General features: G+C 39.8%; 2 protein-coding genes across 4 annotated transcripts; both read right to left on the reverse strand.

Moving 5' to 3' along the window:
• Window positions 1-2,460: 2,460 nt before the first annotated feature.
• Window positions 2,461-9,582, reverse strand: LOC135629507 (mannose-6-phosphate isomerase 2-like). Of its 2 annotated transcripts, XM_065136963.1 has the most exons (5): window positions 9,133-9,569; window positions 8,746-8,913; window positions 7,174-7,386; window positions 4,359-4,625; window positions 2,461-3,060 (listed from the first exon to the last, which is right to left on the reverse strand). In XM_065136963.1, exons 1-5 carry the CDS (start codon window positions 9,550-9,552, stop codon window positions 2,740-2,742), a joined length of 1,389 nt encoding a protein of 462 aa, XP_064993035.1. In that variant the 5' UTR covers window positions 9,553-9,569; the 3' UTR covers window positions 2,461-2,739. The 2 variants fall into 2 exon arrangements, with proteins under 2 accessions (XP_064993035.1, XP_064993036.1); XM_065136964.1 differs by lacking the exon at window positions 8,746-8,913 and having other exon boundaries at window positions 9,133-9,582.
• A 2,017-nt stretch (window positions 9,583-11,599) lies between these two features.
• Window positions 11,600-15,590, reverse strand: LOC135628763 (cysteine-rich receptor-like protein kinase 44). 2 transcript variants are annotated; one of them, XM_065135659.1, is made up of 7 exons: window positions 15,345-15,590; window positions 14,660-14,769; window positions 14,368-14,570; window positions 13,566-13,776; window positions 12,345-12,582; window positions 12,087-12,237; window positions 11,600-12,011 (listed from the first exon to the last, which is right to left on the reverse strand). In XM_065135659.1, exons 3-7 carry the CDS (start codon window positions 14,557-14,559, stop codon window positions 11,625-11,627), a joined length of 1,179 nt encoding a protein of 392 aa, XP_064991731.1. In that variant the 5' UTR covers window positions 14,560-14,570; window positions 14,660-14,769; window positions 15,345-15,590; the 3' UTR covers window positions 11,600-11,624. The 2 variants fall into 2 exon arrangements, with proteins under 2 accessions (XP_064991731.1, XP_064991730.1); XM_065135658.1 differs by lacking the exons at window positions 14,660-14,769; window positions 15,345-15,590 and having other exon boundaries at window positions 14,368-14,638.
• Between the last annotated feature and the right edge of the window lie 538 nt (window positions 15,591-16,128).

Below are 16,128 nucleotides of genomic sequence, written 5' to 3' on the forward strand. Positions count from 1 at the left end.
GGTCGCACATCTTAACGTATCGCAAGGGTTATAATTATCATCGGCCATGGAAATAACTATGAATCCTATTCTCACATTGTCTTTTCCTCTTTCTTTAAGACTAGTATTGCACCAAAGTCTTTCATCTATTCTCTCGGCGGTCCATCTCGAAGAAGCACTACATAGATAGATGATGTGTCTTGTCGTGTCAGAAACTATTGTCAATTCTATATTATGCAATTGATCCAAAGATAATTGTTTCTTTCAGAGTGAATTCGTACCGACTGAAAAATCCTACAAAATTATACTATGGTCATATCTAAATATTTAAATTTGATAAAAAATTTTCGATGTTTAAGTTAATTTTTTTTTAAAATAAACTTAGTTTCAAGAGTAAAAATGAGTATATGTTTAAGTGGACATGATAACATCATAATCATGATAGTCAGGCTTTAATAAATATTAGAGTTGAATAGATTGATTGATTAGTTACGATTTGAATAGATATTATACGTAATGTTTAATTACATATTATCTCTTATATTTGGATCGTATTAACATCATAAATTTTATACTTAATAAATTTATATTGAGATCCCTATAATTCTGAAAGTGAAATAAATAATTCTATTTGACCTACTGTCGTTAGTTATATCGATAGAAAACACAAGGTAAAAAGATTTTTTTAACATCTTTTCTAGTGCAATGTTGCAATTATATAATTTTTCTATCACTTTCAATGTCATGCATTATGTTTTTCATCAGTACAATTAACAGTGTTAAAATAAATAAGATTATTTTATTTTATTTTTAAAACTATATAAATTCTTTAAATACGAGGATCATATATTAATGAGTCCAAGTATAATAAAAATATATATAATTAGCCTTCTATAAATTAATAAGCCAAAAGTATGCATAATATATTAGAATAGATAATGTTGTTGCACTTGCTTAGGATGGCATGACAAAAAGTGGCCGACGATCTAAAACGAGGCGCAAATCAAAGCAAAGATGATAAGATTCAACGAAATTATCTCCCTCGGTCCTTCCACGGTACATTTGCGGGTCCCACTCGAACCTAAATCAAGAAGTTTGAAGGATGTAACCAATCTCAATTTGCAAATGGCGACTCTAATGACACGTGGGAAAAATGCGAAGATCGAGGAGTGAGATGATATGACGTGACATGAAATAGGCAGCCAATCAATCGGGATGACTTGAGGTGCCCAAAACTTTGGTCATTGTTTAGTTCCTTTAGCCACCTCTTCTCTTGGACAATAAGCGTCACGTTAACGATGTTGACGTACCAAAATTTGCCTACATTAATTCATTTTAGTATTTATCCTTCTATATATATATATATATATATATATGTATAATACTCTTTATAAAACCCATTAGGATGGTAATAATTTTAAAGGTATTATTATTATTATTATTTTTAAATTATAACTTTGTTTTAGTTCAAAATAAAATACATTGTTAATTATTTAACTAATTTTATATATTACATTAAAATTTACAAGAATATATAATTAAAAATTGAATAATAATGAGGTCGGAGTTAATATATATCGAATCTAACCTTAATTCAATCCAAAAACATAGCCCAATCTATATCACTCAATTCTTTCGATTATTAGAAATACTGGCTGAATGGCATCGCTTTTCTCATTTCATTTCAGGATATTTCCTCGATGCTGCTCATGATGACTTTGTGTGGTTCGAGCGACCAAACGCAGGAGGATGACACAACCGATGCAAACCGGTGCGGTCGAGGAAAGAGGTTGATGAGACATCTCCGTAGAATTCCAGTACCAGACCCCCGGAAGAGTTCACGCGGCGAAGGCGCATAAGCCACACGACTCAGAGCCCTGTTCTGATCGCCGATCGAGAGCTGTTCCAGGTCGCCGTCTTCCTCACCGAAGCAACTCTCGGTGACAAGGACATGACGCAGGGATGGAAGAGATGTCGTTCAAGGCGCTTTCTCTAACATACTAACCGGTGAAAGATCGCATCTGAACGTCGAATCGGAGTGTTCTTCAGAGAAGTTTTGGTGATTAGACTTGGCGACGCGTCGTGCTCATCTTTTTGACCGACTTCTCTCCGAATGCTTTGGCATGTTAAGATCAAGACGTGCGTTGACGATCAACACAACGGGGTGAGCTTTGCTTTCAGAAGTAGAATTCCTCGTCATTGCCTACATGATCCAGCGGGAGAGGAAGATGACAGAAAGGCCTAACTTATCAAGAAGAAAATGCCACTCTTACTCAATTAAAAATCAGCACAGTGATAATTGAAGCAAAACAACATATATTATCTCCACTCCAACATTCAACATATATTACCTTCCTGAGTTCATATTTTTCCATGACATAACTTCTACATCAGAAGAAGAAGTTCAATATTTGGAGGCACACCTTCTTAAGTTCATATTTTTCCAATGACATATCTTCAACATCAGAAGAAGGAACAAGGTACAAATAATATGAATATTATTGCAATTAACCGTTCCACCACATACTTCAGCAACACTTTTTACTTTTTCTAGGTAAACTATAAATATCTCAAACAACCAAATCTGCAGATTCCAAACTAAAAATCAATTTATCGGTTGTTCTGCTATACATCAAGGGAACATTTCTTTTATTCTTCCGGCACACTCCATGATACATGTGAACTAAGATTGATCACATAGTTGTGACGATAGTGGACGTCTCAATATTTAACCTTGTATTGTTGAAATTAAAGTATGCGCTAACCAAAGACCCGGTTGTTTACTCCAGCTCGATACAGATGAATCGGTGCATCAGCACTAGCGATCAGCCTAATCTCATTTTGAGCAGGCACAAAAAATGCATCCCCCTGAATGACCTTTCTTTCCTCGGCTGGAGAACTTATCTGCATTGTGCCCTCCCCGGCCACGATAACAAATATAGAGGGCCCTGGAATGGCAGAGAACACAACAGACTCTTTTGGTGGCAATAGGCAACGATCGACTTCAAACTCATCAAACGGAGGTGTATATCGTGAAACATAAGAATATATGGGGACCCCTCGAAGAATTTCAGGAAAGCCCTGCACAAGTTGTAAAAAAACACTATGCTAGTTTACTAAACAGGTAAATTAGTTGAATGGTCTAAACAAACAAAAAAATATGTGGTTAAATTAATATTTACAGAAGAGCAAGCTCCTCATCCACGTGCAATCTATAAACATTGAGACTCTACAGAGTAGATAGTCATAGCCCATGGGTGGCATAATCGATCATTCCCACATCATAACATATGACCATCAACCAATCACAAAACTAAAAACCATAAACAGCTAAAATCCCTGGAAAATGAATTTAATAAGCACCAAAAACTGAGCTATGATGTTACATGATACTTACCTCAAGAAGCACGGCAAATAATAGACAGGTGCAAATGAAAAGGTACAAGAACAACTAGAATAGTGAAATGATAGAGAAGGGAATAATGGTACAACATCAAAACCTACATAACGATATTGCATAACCCAATTTCCAACAACTTATGCATATGTTTAAGATATGCTTGTGTTCATCACACTTTGTCATCTTATTGCACCTAAAAAATATATACATGTTTCAATCTCCACTAGAAATTGATCATTTCCTCTTGGTCACCTCAATAGAATATAAAATCAGAGAATTGTGCACCGATGAGGCTACTACATAGAGTATGGAAACTAACGTAATCTTCATCTTTCAACACAAATATTCATAGAGAATCCATGCAAGACTAAGAAGAGGGTTAGGATGTGCTAACACAATATTTAAAACACCAACACCTAAAACATCCTTTATGTGTAAAAAGCATGTTAATGATTCTTGAGTTGATTCAAGTTGGTCTATCCAAAAAGAAGCATAATAGTCAACCTAATTTCTGTAATTTGTATAAACAATTTTGCTATAAATAATAGCAGATTTCACATCTCCTTAGCTACCAACCATTAGTAAATGGAAAGAAATACTATTATAGTCCTTAAGATTGGTAAAAATTCTTGTTAATGATGACCAAATATAAGTGCAGTATATGAGCTTAAGATTATATACAATGATATCCAACAACAACCATGGTACCGTTTTGTTTGACATATATAGAAAAGGTCTATCTAATGTTATGTTACCTGAAAAAATTCACAGAACCAGAAAACTCCCAATTATTCTTCAGACACATTCGCCAAAGCATTGGCAACACAAGACAATTATTAGAGACATCACAAAATGAAAGGCACAGATAATTAATCAATATGCTATAGGTTACTAACATGTCATGTGTCATTAATGGTTTCCTAAGCAATAAAATAAGAGCATATTTTAGAAAGAAAATTCTAAATTAAAATTAACAGACCTGTTTGTATGTTAGCATTGAACAAAGAGTTGGCACGTCTATGTACTTAGCTGTCAGTCCAGCTCGCACAACATTGTCTGAAGCAGCCATACATTCAATACAATCGCCCGAAATATAAGCATGAGGTTCATTTGAGCCAATATACAGTGCTTCGCCTGGGCTGAGCTTCACATAATTAAATAAGAAGGCTGCTATGACCCCAACATCAGCTTGATACTGCTTCTCCAGTAGTAATACTAGCTGTTCTTTCTCCGTTAATGTCCTAATCTGATTGAAGGGATAAAAATAATTCACAATTGTACAGTAAAAAAACAGCCAAAGCTGGGAACAGAGAAGTTCCAATATAATTTATCTCAGCACTAATGTAGCTAGCTGCCATTATCTTCAAAAAAAGCTAATTGTTTCATCAGGGGAGAGAATAATTGATGAGATATCTACCATCTTAAACGAAAAAGATCATTTAGAGTGAACATTAGAAAACAGTGCTAACCATCCTGAAAGTTCAATATATTACAACATGTTATAATAATAGAATATATATATATATATATATTATATATATCCACCTGCAGTTATCTTTGCGTTGCATACTTCAATAGTATTAAAATCACTTCTGGTACTAAGGTATATTCATCCATATTATATTTAATGGCAAAGTGAGCACTTAGTTCAATCATGACAAAAAACGAAATATGTGTGAACTTAAAATGTTTCATAAAATGAAGAGTTTAGCATAGAAAAGGTTCTCAGATTAGTGATCCTATATCAGGTGAGTAGAACGTCAGCATCTGTAATATAAAAAAAATTAACCAATCATCCAAGTATTAAAGCTTCTCACAAGTTATTGTCAAGTGACTGAATTAAATTTCAAGGTGTTTCAGATAATACTTTCTAGCATTAGCAGATTTCTATATGCTTTCAAAGATCTTGAAGCAAGCTCAAACATCAAGATGCACTTGACTGCTTGTCATCTTCCAACATCCTTTGCTACTGTCCATAACACATTCTCCCTATTATTTTGCATGCTAGGTCCATATCCTTTTTCACCCCAACATTTCATTGTCTCAATCCAAACATTTATCCATGACCTTGACCAAATCCTCCTTGAAACATTGCCTTTACCCTGACACAAACTGCCGTAAGTAATTTGTCATTCTTAGACTAACCTAAGATAACTCAAACCAATCACTACAACTCATCCTAAATGTTCCAGTACCTTCATTTACTCTTGTAATTGGAATTTTAAGACACCAGTTACCCTCTACACAGGGGAGGCAAAGAAACTTCAATAACTGACTAAAGAATGTAGCTAATTGTGTTCAGATCGATGTAAACCACCTAATCTACATTAATTGCTCACCATGTTTGACCTGATAACAATTGTCTAAATATGTAAAGTGGCAAGCTCATGAAGATCATTATTATCAAATAAACTATCATGTGAACATCACCATTTACATCATAACATATGCCAACCTACTGTAATGCATCTCTTACTAGTTACAACAACAACTAGTAGAGTTCTGTTCATAAGTATCGAGATATTCAAAATCAGAAATTATGCCCCCATAATTGCTGGAAGAAACAAAAACTATCAGAAGATGAATAAAAAGGTCCGCCTAGCAAATGTGACAAAGGGTTTACAGGAAGAAGCTTTGAGGAATAGAAAGGAATAGCTTGCTCGACAGGTTAACCTACAGTTGTTGAAACAGTCTAAATCATAAATAAACAAAGTACCCTTGACACCTGTATATCTTTGGATCTGAGAGACATAGTCAATATAGTTTAAACAACATTCCCAAATGAAAAACACTCTGCGCTCCACATCTTGGCACTGGTCCACTGAAGGCAAAGGCAAGATATAAAGGAAATAGTTAGGGACAGCAAACTACTTTTTGCCTATTGGATGACTTACACTCTTTCCACCTATAATTTGTGTTGGAACTCTAGTCTAGATGATTCTAGATTCAGCAATGGTGCTTCAGAGGTCTACTTAAAATGCTTTCTGGACAGTCCTATATTTAAGAAAAAGACATAAAAAAACAGAACATATAATCAATTTTTAAAGGACGAAAACAACTGACGTAACTCACTATGACAGTTCATATCATAGAAACTTGTAATTATTAGAACAGGATTAGTAATAAAGGCCTAAATGTCAAAATCTGACAGGACAATCACAACATCTAGTCGAAATATTAACTCTTAAGAATGCAGCAAACGAAACATAAGAATTTGATATAATATGCCAACTGAATCCACATAGCATGATCCCATTTCCCCAATCCAATATCAATAATCCAAAATCTTTCAGTTCTGTCGCATAAAGATACAAGGCCTCAATGTATTGGTCTTTAAACAAAAAAGAAATAGTGATTAGCAACAGCGTCAAAATATGAACTTTATTACAAACATTATAACCATACAAGAAGGCCAAGACTTGCTTCCTTCACCTTCAAACAAGAATTTTCCTCACAGAAATATATAACAGACCAACTCAAATACACGGTGATAACCAGGATATGGATAAAGAACTGGATGTTAGGCATGCCTCGAGAATGCCAGAAATTATTATGCAAGATGTATAAGTTCCATAGCATCAACAAAAAGATCGCCATCAAAAAGAGAAAAAACAAGATTGGCAGGTACACCAAGTCGAGCCTTTTATAATAACAGAAATTGAAAAGTGTTCTTGTTTCCATCTAGAATTATCAGATTAGCTTGCAATCAGCAATAACCAGAGTGAATCATGCTATAAGTACAGAATTATGAAGGCAAACATAAAGTTTGCTTAATAACAGATAATTCTGTTTACCTTACTTTCAACATCTAAACGATCTTTTAGTTTAGGAACCAGTTCCAAAACAGCCTCTTTACTTGCTGACATAAGCTTAGTGAAGATTGATCGCAGAAGAGCTTTTGCATCCAAATATCCATCTAGATCTTTGCTGCCAATAATTTTGCTTGCCTCCTCATTACCAATCAGCTCTGTAATTTCTGGTACACCAACAAGGACATCCTTGAGCTCCTGCAGGTTTACAAGATACCATGGACATAACTGTCTGCCCAATGTTTCTTATGATATCTGTATTAAAGATTGGAAACTGATATATCATAGATGAAAGTTACTATTTAGAAGATGGGAGAGAAAAAAAGCCTTCACAAACTTCTTCAATAAAATACACATCAGATACTTCTTCCAGAAGAGGAGGAAAATATGTGAAGATTTGCAACCATGAAATATGGGCAGGTCAGCATATAGCAAGATTGATGATAGGACATGGATAAAAAGAATATCATAATACATCATTTGAAAATACTACATGGGTTAACATGTTTCACGTGTATTTAAACAGGGTACTCAGACAAGAGTGGCATTAAAAGCATGAAATGTTGATTAAGGAAAGGCATAAACAAAAAGTCATCAAAGATTAGAGGGGTAGCAAATGTGAAGTCTAGGAAGGTCTTTGTGATTAAAATCTGGGAAACAAGGAAGCTCATATGCCATGAATAATATCTAGCTACCAGATAAAAGCATGAGAGGCTTGAAACTTGAGTAAAAAAAGCAGTAACGAAGGTCAATAAAGTACTCAGAATTGATTTTGTAATAAGAATCAACATATGCAAAAGTATGTCCTAATAAGATAACATCTAAGAGCAAAGTGGCAAAGATATCCTGGATGAACTTTTTTAAGCATGCCTAGGTAAGATAAGCTAAGAACACATAAAACAGAATGCTGTATGAACAATTTAAATAGCATCAGGCAAGAGTCTGAAACTCTGTTGATTCCAACAGTGGCATCAGGAGTACAAATGACTGCACTTAAGCAATGAGAAGGAAGTAAAATTCACATGTCCATCTAGTTGTTCAGCCCAATAAGCCAAAAGGTAGCATAAAGTTATGAATCTGGAAAGACAGTCCTTCTTACATTCTGAATCCAAGATGTCTTGTTAAACCAGTAAGTTTTATAATACTAATCATAAAACAAATTCAGTGTGGATCATGAAGGTAATTAGAAACCATCAAATTTGGGATCTTGAGGAAGCCAATGTTATAACTTTCTATCCCTTTTCTGTTCAAATCAAATAAGAAAAAAGGCACACAAAAAACAGCCTAACATGTGAAGTACCATGGTAGACTAAATATAAGCTGTCAGTATAGATGACACATTTCATATTAATTTTTTTCATGTGTTTAATCATTAACAATGAGATATCCCCCCCCCCCCCCCCCCCCCCAACCCCAAAAAAAAAGGTGACTCTGGAGGAAAGTAATCATCACACTACAACAAGATTTTTCAAAAAGGCGATTATGACAGGTTAAGACGAATTGATCAGAAAACAACCAATAAATCCTGAAGTAAGACAAGAAAACTTCATTATGCACCTCGATGTTGACAAAACCACACAGCGCCCTGAACTCGGTTAAAGCAATCGCCATCTCTGGTTTATGGTTAGGATCCTTATAAACACTCGGCCGCATCTTATGAAGCATCCTCGCCAACTCCTTATCGGGGTGCGCCTGTATCGACAACGCTTTGGCTACCGACAAGACCTATTACCGATCGAATGAGAACAAAAAGAAATAGTAATTTAATGGCGAAGAACTTCAAACAGCCTATTTCAACACCAAAAGACAAAAAGACACGAATCTTAACAATAGAAAACTGCGAAAGAACATCAGGATCAATGAATAAACAGTATCAAACCCGACTCAAAGAATCGCAGTCGTATTGAGGAGAAAAAGAAAGAGCGGATGTAGTAAAGAAGCAACCTTGAACAAAAAAGGAAGGTTTTTCCCCCACTTCTGCACGACCTTCACACCCAGCGCGCCAGGGTTCTCCCCAATCCACTTCTTGAGCGTGACCACCCCGGACGCCAAACACTCTGCCTCCGCCACCGCCGCCTCTGGTGACGCCACCACAAAGGACGGCCCCGATTCGTGCGTTCCCATCCAGAACTCGGCGTAGGGCCGGCCCAGCTCAATCTCCGACCCGGAGTTGCCTTCGAACAGCCGCGCGACCGTCGATTCCTCCCCGAATCTTCCCCAATCGTAGTTCTGAACCGAGCACCGTAACCGCAGAGGCCTCGGCGGCTCCTCCATGGCCTCCTCTACCTGATCAGGAGCCCGAAAACTTAAGCAAAGGCAAAGCCGTAGGCCGATGCGAGGGCGAGGAAGGTTGCGGTCCGCCATTGACGAGCGCCGGCCTCGAGGATTTTAAAGCCGAGAGGGAAACCGGGGAGGATCGGGAGCAGTGATGGGCCCGGGTGGGACAACAGGGACCGTGAGGCGAAGCGAGGCGCGGCGAGGCGGCTCCGCTCCCCTGACGCCAGCCGCGTCGATCCTTTCCCTTTATAATAACAACGGGCCCCGAGCCGAGCCGAGCCGAGCTGAGCCGAGCCGGTGTGTCGAGTCGGAAGCCGCGGCGGCCCCAAACGCGACGTAACGGGACGAGTGCGACGGTGACTCGGTATGGGGCACCCGTTTTAGACACTCGTATGACTTCGGGTGGGCGCCTCAATAGCAGTCCACCCGTGACATTTGAAGAAATCACGAAATAACCGGATACGGTCGCTCGCCATTAATGTGCTGTCCGTTGGATCGAAAAGGAGAGGTTGGTGATGGGGCCCGGGTAGTTATGGCGCGCGGTGAAGGTGGCGTTGATCGACGGCCGAGATGAGACGGTATTTATGATAAGGATGAACATGAGCTGTCACCTCAAACGCCGTGTTTGATGGTTCGGACTTTGGACGGTGGATACACATTGGATTTCGTTCCACCTCCACCCGCACGAACTTATCGTAAAATAGACGGTACGGGAAATACAGGAATTTATTTTCTTTTCGTAAATCAGACAAACTTATTAGTGTTATTTCACAGAAAAACATTGATTAGATATTTGCAATTCCAAAGGAACAACTTGCAGAGACTCGGATTGGTGTAGAGAGCGAGTTGGCGTTCCATTGTGGAACTACTCGGCTTCTCCTACGTTAAACCCGTTGAATCATATCGAATGATCCAAAGAACAAATCCTTTCTTTTGATCTGTCAAACATTATAACTAAAGCACACCGAGATGCGTGTGTGTGAGCATCTGCTCCTCGCACGAGGAAATCGAGATAGAATAGAAGGATTGATTGTGGAGCGGTTCTTTTGATTTGTTTGATAGAGAGAGCATTACGTTTTGCCTCATCTTTGTAGGATTCTGTGGGCAAAGCATGGCATAGTCGTGCACAAAAGAAGAATTACTTGGAAGCTTGTGGGTTCCCAAAGTTCCATTTAGATCTCTGAAATTTCACGAAAAAGATGAAGAAAATATGGACGAGTCGGTGGGCGAAGCGAGAAACGAATGGCGTATTCGACGCCCTTAAACGTCGGCCAATCGTGACCTGAATCGCGGGACGGAAACGAATAGGGCAGGAAGTAACGTGACCAATGACACCTCTACACGCAAAGCGGCAGTCACTGCTGTATCTCATCTTCGGTACTTCATTAATTTCTGACGGCAATCGATGTGTTACGTTAATAACATCACCACCCAATTAACTAAACACCATAAATCTAATCGATAGCAATGGCAGACGCAGCAATCGAAGCTATTGGAACCGAACTCAAAGAGAGAGAGAGAGAGAGAGTCTGAAGCACCCCATGATGGATCCAAGGCTCTGCTACTTTAATGCAGAAGAAGCCTGTCCGTATCAAGCACGTTTAAGTTCTGCGTCACGGACAAACCAAGCGTATGCCACCCTATCTGAAGTACGTACTCGTTTGCAGCATCATGCACCGTTGTATTCATGGTGAACTGTGTACGCCTGGTAGCATCAGCATATCGAGGAGGAGAAAAACATGTCTCGGAACTCGCAGTAGATCCAGTTGGCCTTGTCATTGGCTTGGGAATCTAATTCTGGAGCTGAGTAAATCAGGCAAGTGGTGTGGGACCCATGCATTATTATTGCCTCGAAGCAGGGAATCAATGCCATGCAGGGGTGGGTGTCGGTGCATGGGATTCTACATTGAAAACGACCCCATGGAAGCGATTAGTAGTGCATTTGTTCCATGAGTTCCACGGTATACTTCGTCATCATACCGTGTCATGCTGGGTTAAATCTTCACTATGCCATCTAACGTGGATTGAATTATGATAGGTGAACTCTTGAATGTACTACATTACGGTACTCAAGATACGTCCAGGTACTCAAGAAAAGTAGAGAGAGAGAGAGAGAGAGAGAGAGAGAGAGAGAGAGTGGGAAGGAGGAAGAGTTCATTTCACCGGCCCTCCGTAGTAAACGATACGGAGATAGAATTGCGAGAGAAGTCTTCAGCTATGCCGTAAAAGATGGAAGAAGACTTGGTGGCATCAGTACCAGTGGAAGCAGCAGTACTGTTTGCGCTTGTCCTGGTGAGAGTTGATGTGGCGGTGCTTGTCCATCGCCCTTCTCTTCCACGAGTTCCAGGCCTTCCTGGCTTCGGCAACGAGAACGAATCACTCGATAGCATGAGACGGACACCGTGCATCTCAGGTCTGACAGAAACCACGGCTTGGCAGCACAACAGTGCGACTTGGATACACAATGCGGCTTCATCACGGTCCCAAGTGGAAATACTAGGATCCACGATCTCCAATGCTTTACCTTCCTCGAAGAGCTTCCATGTCTGTAAGCATCGGAGCCAAAGAAGCATCTTAACACCCAGAACACGATTCCTAAGATGGCATGTGCTTGAACTTACGTAGCTCAGTAGGTCGATCCGCTCTTCGTCCAGCTTTTTGTCGATATTTTTCCTCCCGCTCACGATCTCCAACATCAATACCCCAAAGCTGAAGACATCAGCCTTCGCTGACAGATAGCCGCTCAGTGCATACTCCGGTGCCATGTAGCCGCTGCAGTAAACGCAAGTTCTTATTGCATCAGGATCACAAGAATCGATTCCGCAAGAAGTCACAACAGCTCAGGGAAAGGATGTGAACGGCATCCTTGGAGAACTCACTAGGTACCAGAAACCTTAAATGTATTGACATGCGTATCATCCCCTTGGAAGAGTCTCGCCATGCCAAAGTCAGCTATCTTTGGGTTCAATCGGTCATCAAGTAGAATGTTGCTGGCTTTGATGTCCCTGTGGATGATCTTCACTGGAGACTCTTCATGGAGGTACAGAAGGCCCTTTGCCACTCCCACAATAATCTCAAAACGTTTCGACCAATCCAGTGATGCCGTTCTGCGCTTATCTGATGTTAGCAAGCAATAAACCTCAGGTCATTCTTAATTATAATGTAATATCTGATTTGTGTTTGCTCCACAAAACAGAGCAGTTGACCAAAGTAAGCAAAATATTGCATCATGGATGGCCACAACTCTTATGGCTCATAAACCAATCTATGAAATAGAAACAAGACAAGATACAGGTCAGAAGCATACTTAAAACCAAGGCAAAACAATGTAATCTTATTTGCAAGTGGGAAGTGATTGTGTGGACTTCCAACCTAAAACGGAAGCAAGAATCAATATGCTTTACTGATTGTTGTTTTTTTCCTGATCAGATATTTATCTACTGGTAAGCACAATGATCAACTACAGGCAGGTTGACTGATTCTTCTCTACCACCACTTGATTATGTTGATAGAAACTAGAACCTAATCAAACCCAGTCAGATAGACCTCTTGGAGATACTGACGAAACAAGAGTAAGAAGATTATTTCTCTTCTCAAACCTGAGATTCCTGGTTAACTCATTCACTCTGATTCCTTTAATCGAGCTCCACCAGCACCCAACCGTTCATGAAAACGCCATAGATGTGATTCCCTGCCTTCATCACAGTGCAAGATAAGCCTCTTGCTGCAGGATTTCTCATGAAGGGTGAAAGAAATGTATATCTATTCCAAAAAAAATGGAATCCTTGTGCCCCTTCTGTCAAATATTCTTTTTACAAGGCTCATTGTTTTGATGTGATCAATGTTTTATTTTTCAACATCAATTATCGTATCACATAGAGATGTATGAATTTATCATTCAACTTTTTATTTAGTCTATGCATATTTGATCAATGAGTGTGAGAAGTATGTGAAACAACGTTACTGATGCATAATAAAAATGCCTATTGTAATGCACAAAGTTGCTTAGGTACATGATGACTAAAATTGTGTCTGTGTGTGTGTGTGTGTGTGTGAGAGAGAGAGAGAGAGAGAGAGAGAGAGAGAGGTGAGATGCAAACCAAAGAGGAAGTGATCGAGGCTTCGGTTTGGGAAGTAGGGGTAGACGAGCATCTTCTGATCGGAGGCGACGCAGCAGCCAAGCAACGAAACCAGATTCCGGTGTTGGACTTTGAGCAGTAGCCTGACCTCGTTGGTGAACTCCCGCACCCCCTGCCGAGAGTGCAACGACAGCTTCTTCACTGCTATCTCCGGCCCATTCTTCATCACCCCCTGCATTAATTGGTCCAACATCCATCCATCAATTTTCATGAGTCATTAATCATAAACTTTTTCCAATATGACACCTTTATTCATGGTCATTTAAAGTTTTCTTCCTATAGCGACTTATGTTCCATGTTATTTCTGGAGAGAGAGAGAGAGAGAGAGAGAGAGATGAAGGGCAAAAGCCCCGCAGATGCCATTTCGCAAGGAGAGAAATGTACAGATCTAACCGAAGTGGCGAAGAAGGAAGAACAGCTCCTCGTGTTCTATGCGTGTCCACAAGAGATAGCTATTACTGTAGGCTCCGTGTGAAAACAGACCAAATCGAGTCAACAGTTTCAGATGGTCAAAAAGGTCGCGGCGTAGTACTTACGACTCGAACAGCAGCAGAACTTCACAATAACTCCTCACTCGTGACAGAACAACAGAACACACAGGAAAGGCGTAGTGATTCGATCTCGATAGGCAGTGACAATACAACGTGTGCACCGTCAACAAGACGTTATGAAGAATCATCTGGCTGACAAAACCATTCTACCAATTGTAGAACCAAATCCAGCAATAAAGATTGTTAAGGATGAGCTAAGGGAGGCGATATACCTTATAAACGGGGCCGAAGCCGCCCTGTCCGAGGAGATTGGCTTCTGAGAAGTTATCGGTAGCGGCCTCCAACACCTTGAGATCGATGAACAGATTCCAAGGCGACGACTGCTGCTGCTCCTCGTCGCCGCCTCCGCCTCCCCCCTTTCCTTTCCCGCTCCTCTTCCAGCACCCACACATCGTCGACTCCATCGAAGAGGATCCTGCAGGATATTTTGGCTCGGGTCAGCTGCAGACAGGATGCAGGCAAATGGCGTCGAGGATGGATATATGGAGGAGACCATCCGATTACTTGCTGCAATTCGTCTTATGGTTGACGCAGGAAATTTCGGGTCGTATACGTGCCGGTTTCGTCCTCACGTACTGTGTGACGGGTTCACTTCCAACAACTTCGAACTGCACCTTCACCCAAACCAATCAAAATGATGAAGCTGTGTCAGTACATATAACAATCACGTATATTTCGAATAAAGACCAATCTAAGGATTATGTTATTATAGATATTTTGTTATCCTACATCAAATATTGTTCTTACATCTTAGCCCGTACCCATTAATCGCTCAAAATCAACTAAATTGTGTCTATCAGACGGGATCGATGGCTGCCAAGTTTAAGCTGATGACGACTAAGCCATACGCGTTAAGACTATTTTGCATGTTTGACTTCCCCCATTTTGAATGGGTAGACTCATAAATACTGTGCGAATAAGATCTCGAATGGGACTTGGTGACCAACTCGCTTATTCTTTGTCATGTGAAAGTCTAATGAGACAATCACATGTGATTCGATGAAGAACCTACCTATTCCAACGATCAGACCTAATGATTCGGACTCCAATTCTTGAGTCAAGCATTTGATTGATGGTCCATTACGGTATCCATCAAACGGTGTGTACCTTGCTAACTATGTTCAACGCAGTCCCTGTCGACGACGTGAGCTCATTGTTTGGCGAAGGAAAATAATATCAAGATAGTTACCTCCACAGAACTGAAGTTGTCGATTCCACCGAGTCCTTGGGTTGCTATCGTTGCCCACACAACAGATAGGACTGATGCGATTGACATGGAGAAATCAAATGAGAGGATTTCGACCTAACACCATCATAGATGTATAGACATGTCACCCATTTTGTGCTGTAAACATGATGCGGAAGCCTGATCACATCCGATGTTGAATTCTGCGGATGAACAAACCAGTAGCTTCATCCTTTTCCTGTTTCAGATAGAGAGAGAAATCAACTTTGGATTAGGTGAGGCATAAACATGAACTAAGAACTCAATTAGTCAGGAAGCAACTGAGGCCAAGGGTGAAGAAATCAAACACCGCTACTACTTGGTAAAGGAAACAAGGATACGACTTTCAGCCATGCAAGAGATGAAGAAGACACTGACGACAGAACAATTCTGCTCTGCAGTGAAACATGAATCTGGCAAGTCTTCAATCTCACCCTTTCTGTGAATAAATTTTGATGTTCAACATTCCCATCTTTTCCTTCAGCAGGTGTATGTTGATCCTCTCTAAACACAAACCTGTAGATTTTGAATCATTTTAGCATTTACTGAATGGTAGAAAATTCGTGATCTGTAACTGGAACAGCAGCAGCATCTACAAGAACCATAAAAGAATCAAGACGGCGATTCAAATCATCAGTTGGTATCACTGCAGACAAAAAGGCAATGTACAGAGCTGGTAAGAAGAATGTTCTAAATTCTTGTATGGCACCAAACATTCTACAAAATGTTCAGAAGTGGCAAGCCTATT

Source organism: Musa acuminata, chromosome BXJ3-1 (assembly GCF_036884655.1).
Source record: "Musa acuminata AAA Group cultivar baxijiao chromosome BXJ3-1, Cavendish_Baxijiao_AAA, whole genome shotgun sequence".
NCBI lineage: Eukaryota > Viridiplantae > Streptophyta > Magnoliopsida > Zingiberales > Musaceae > Musa > Musa acuminata.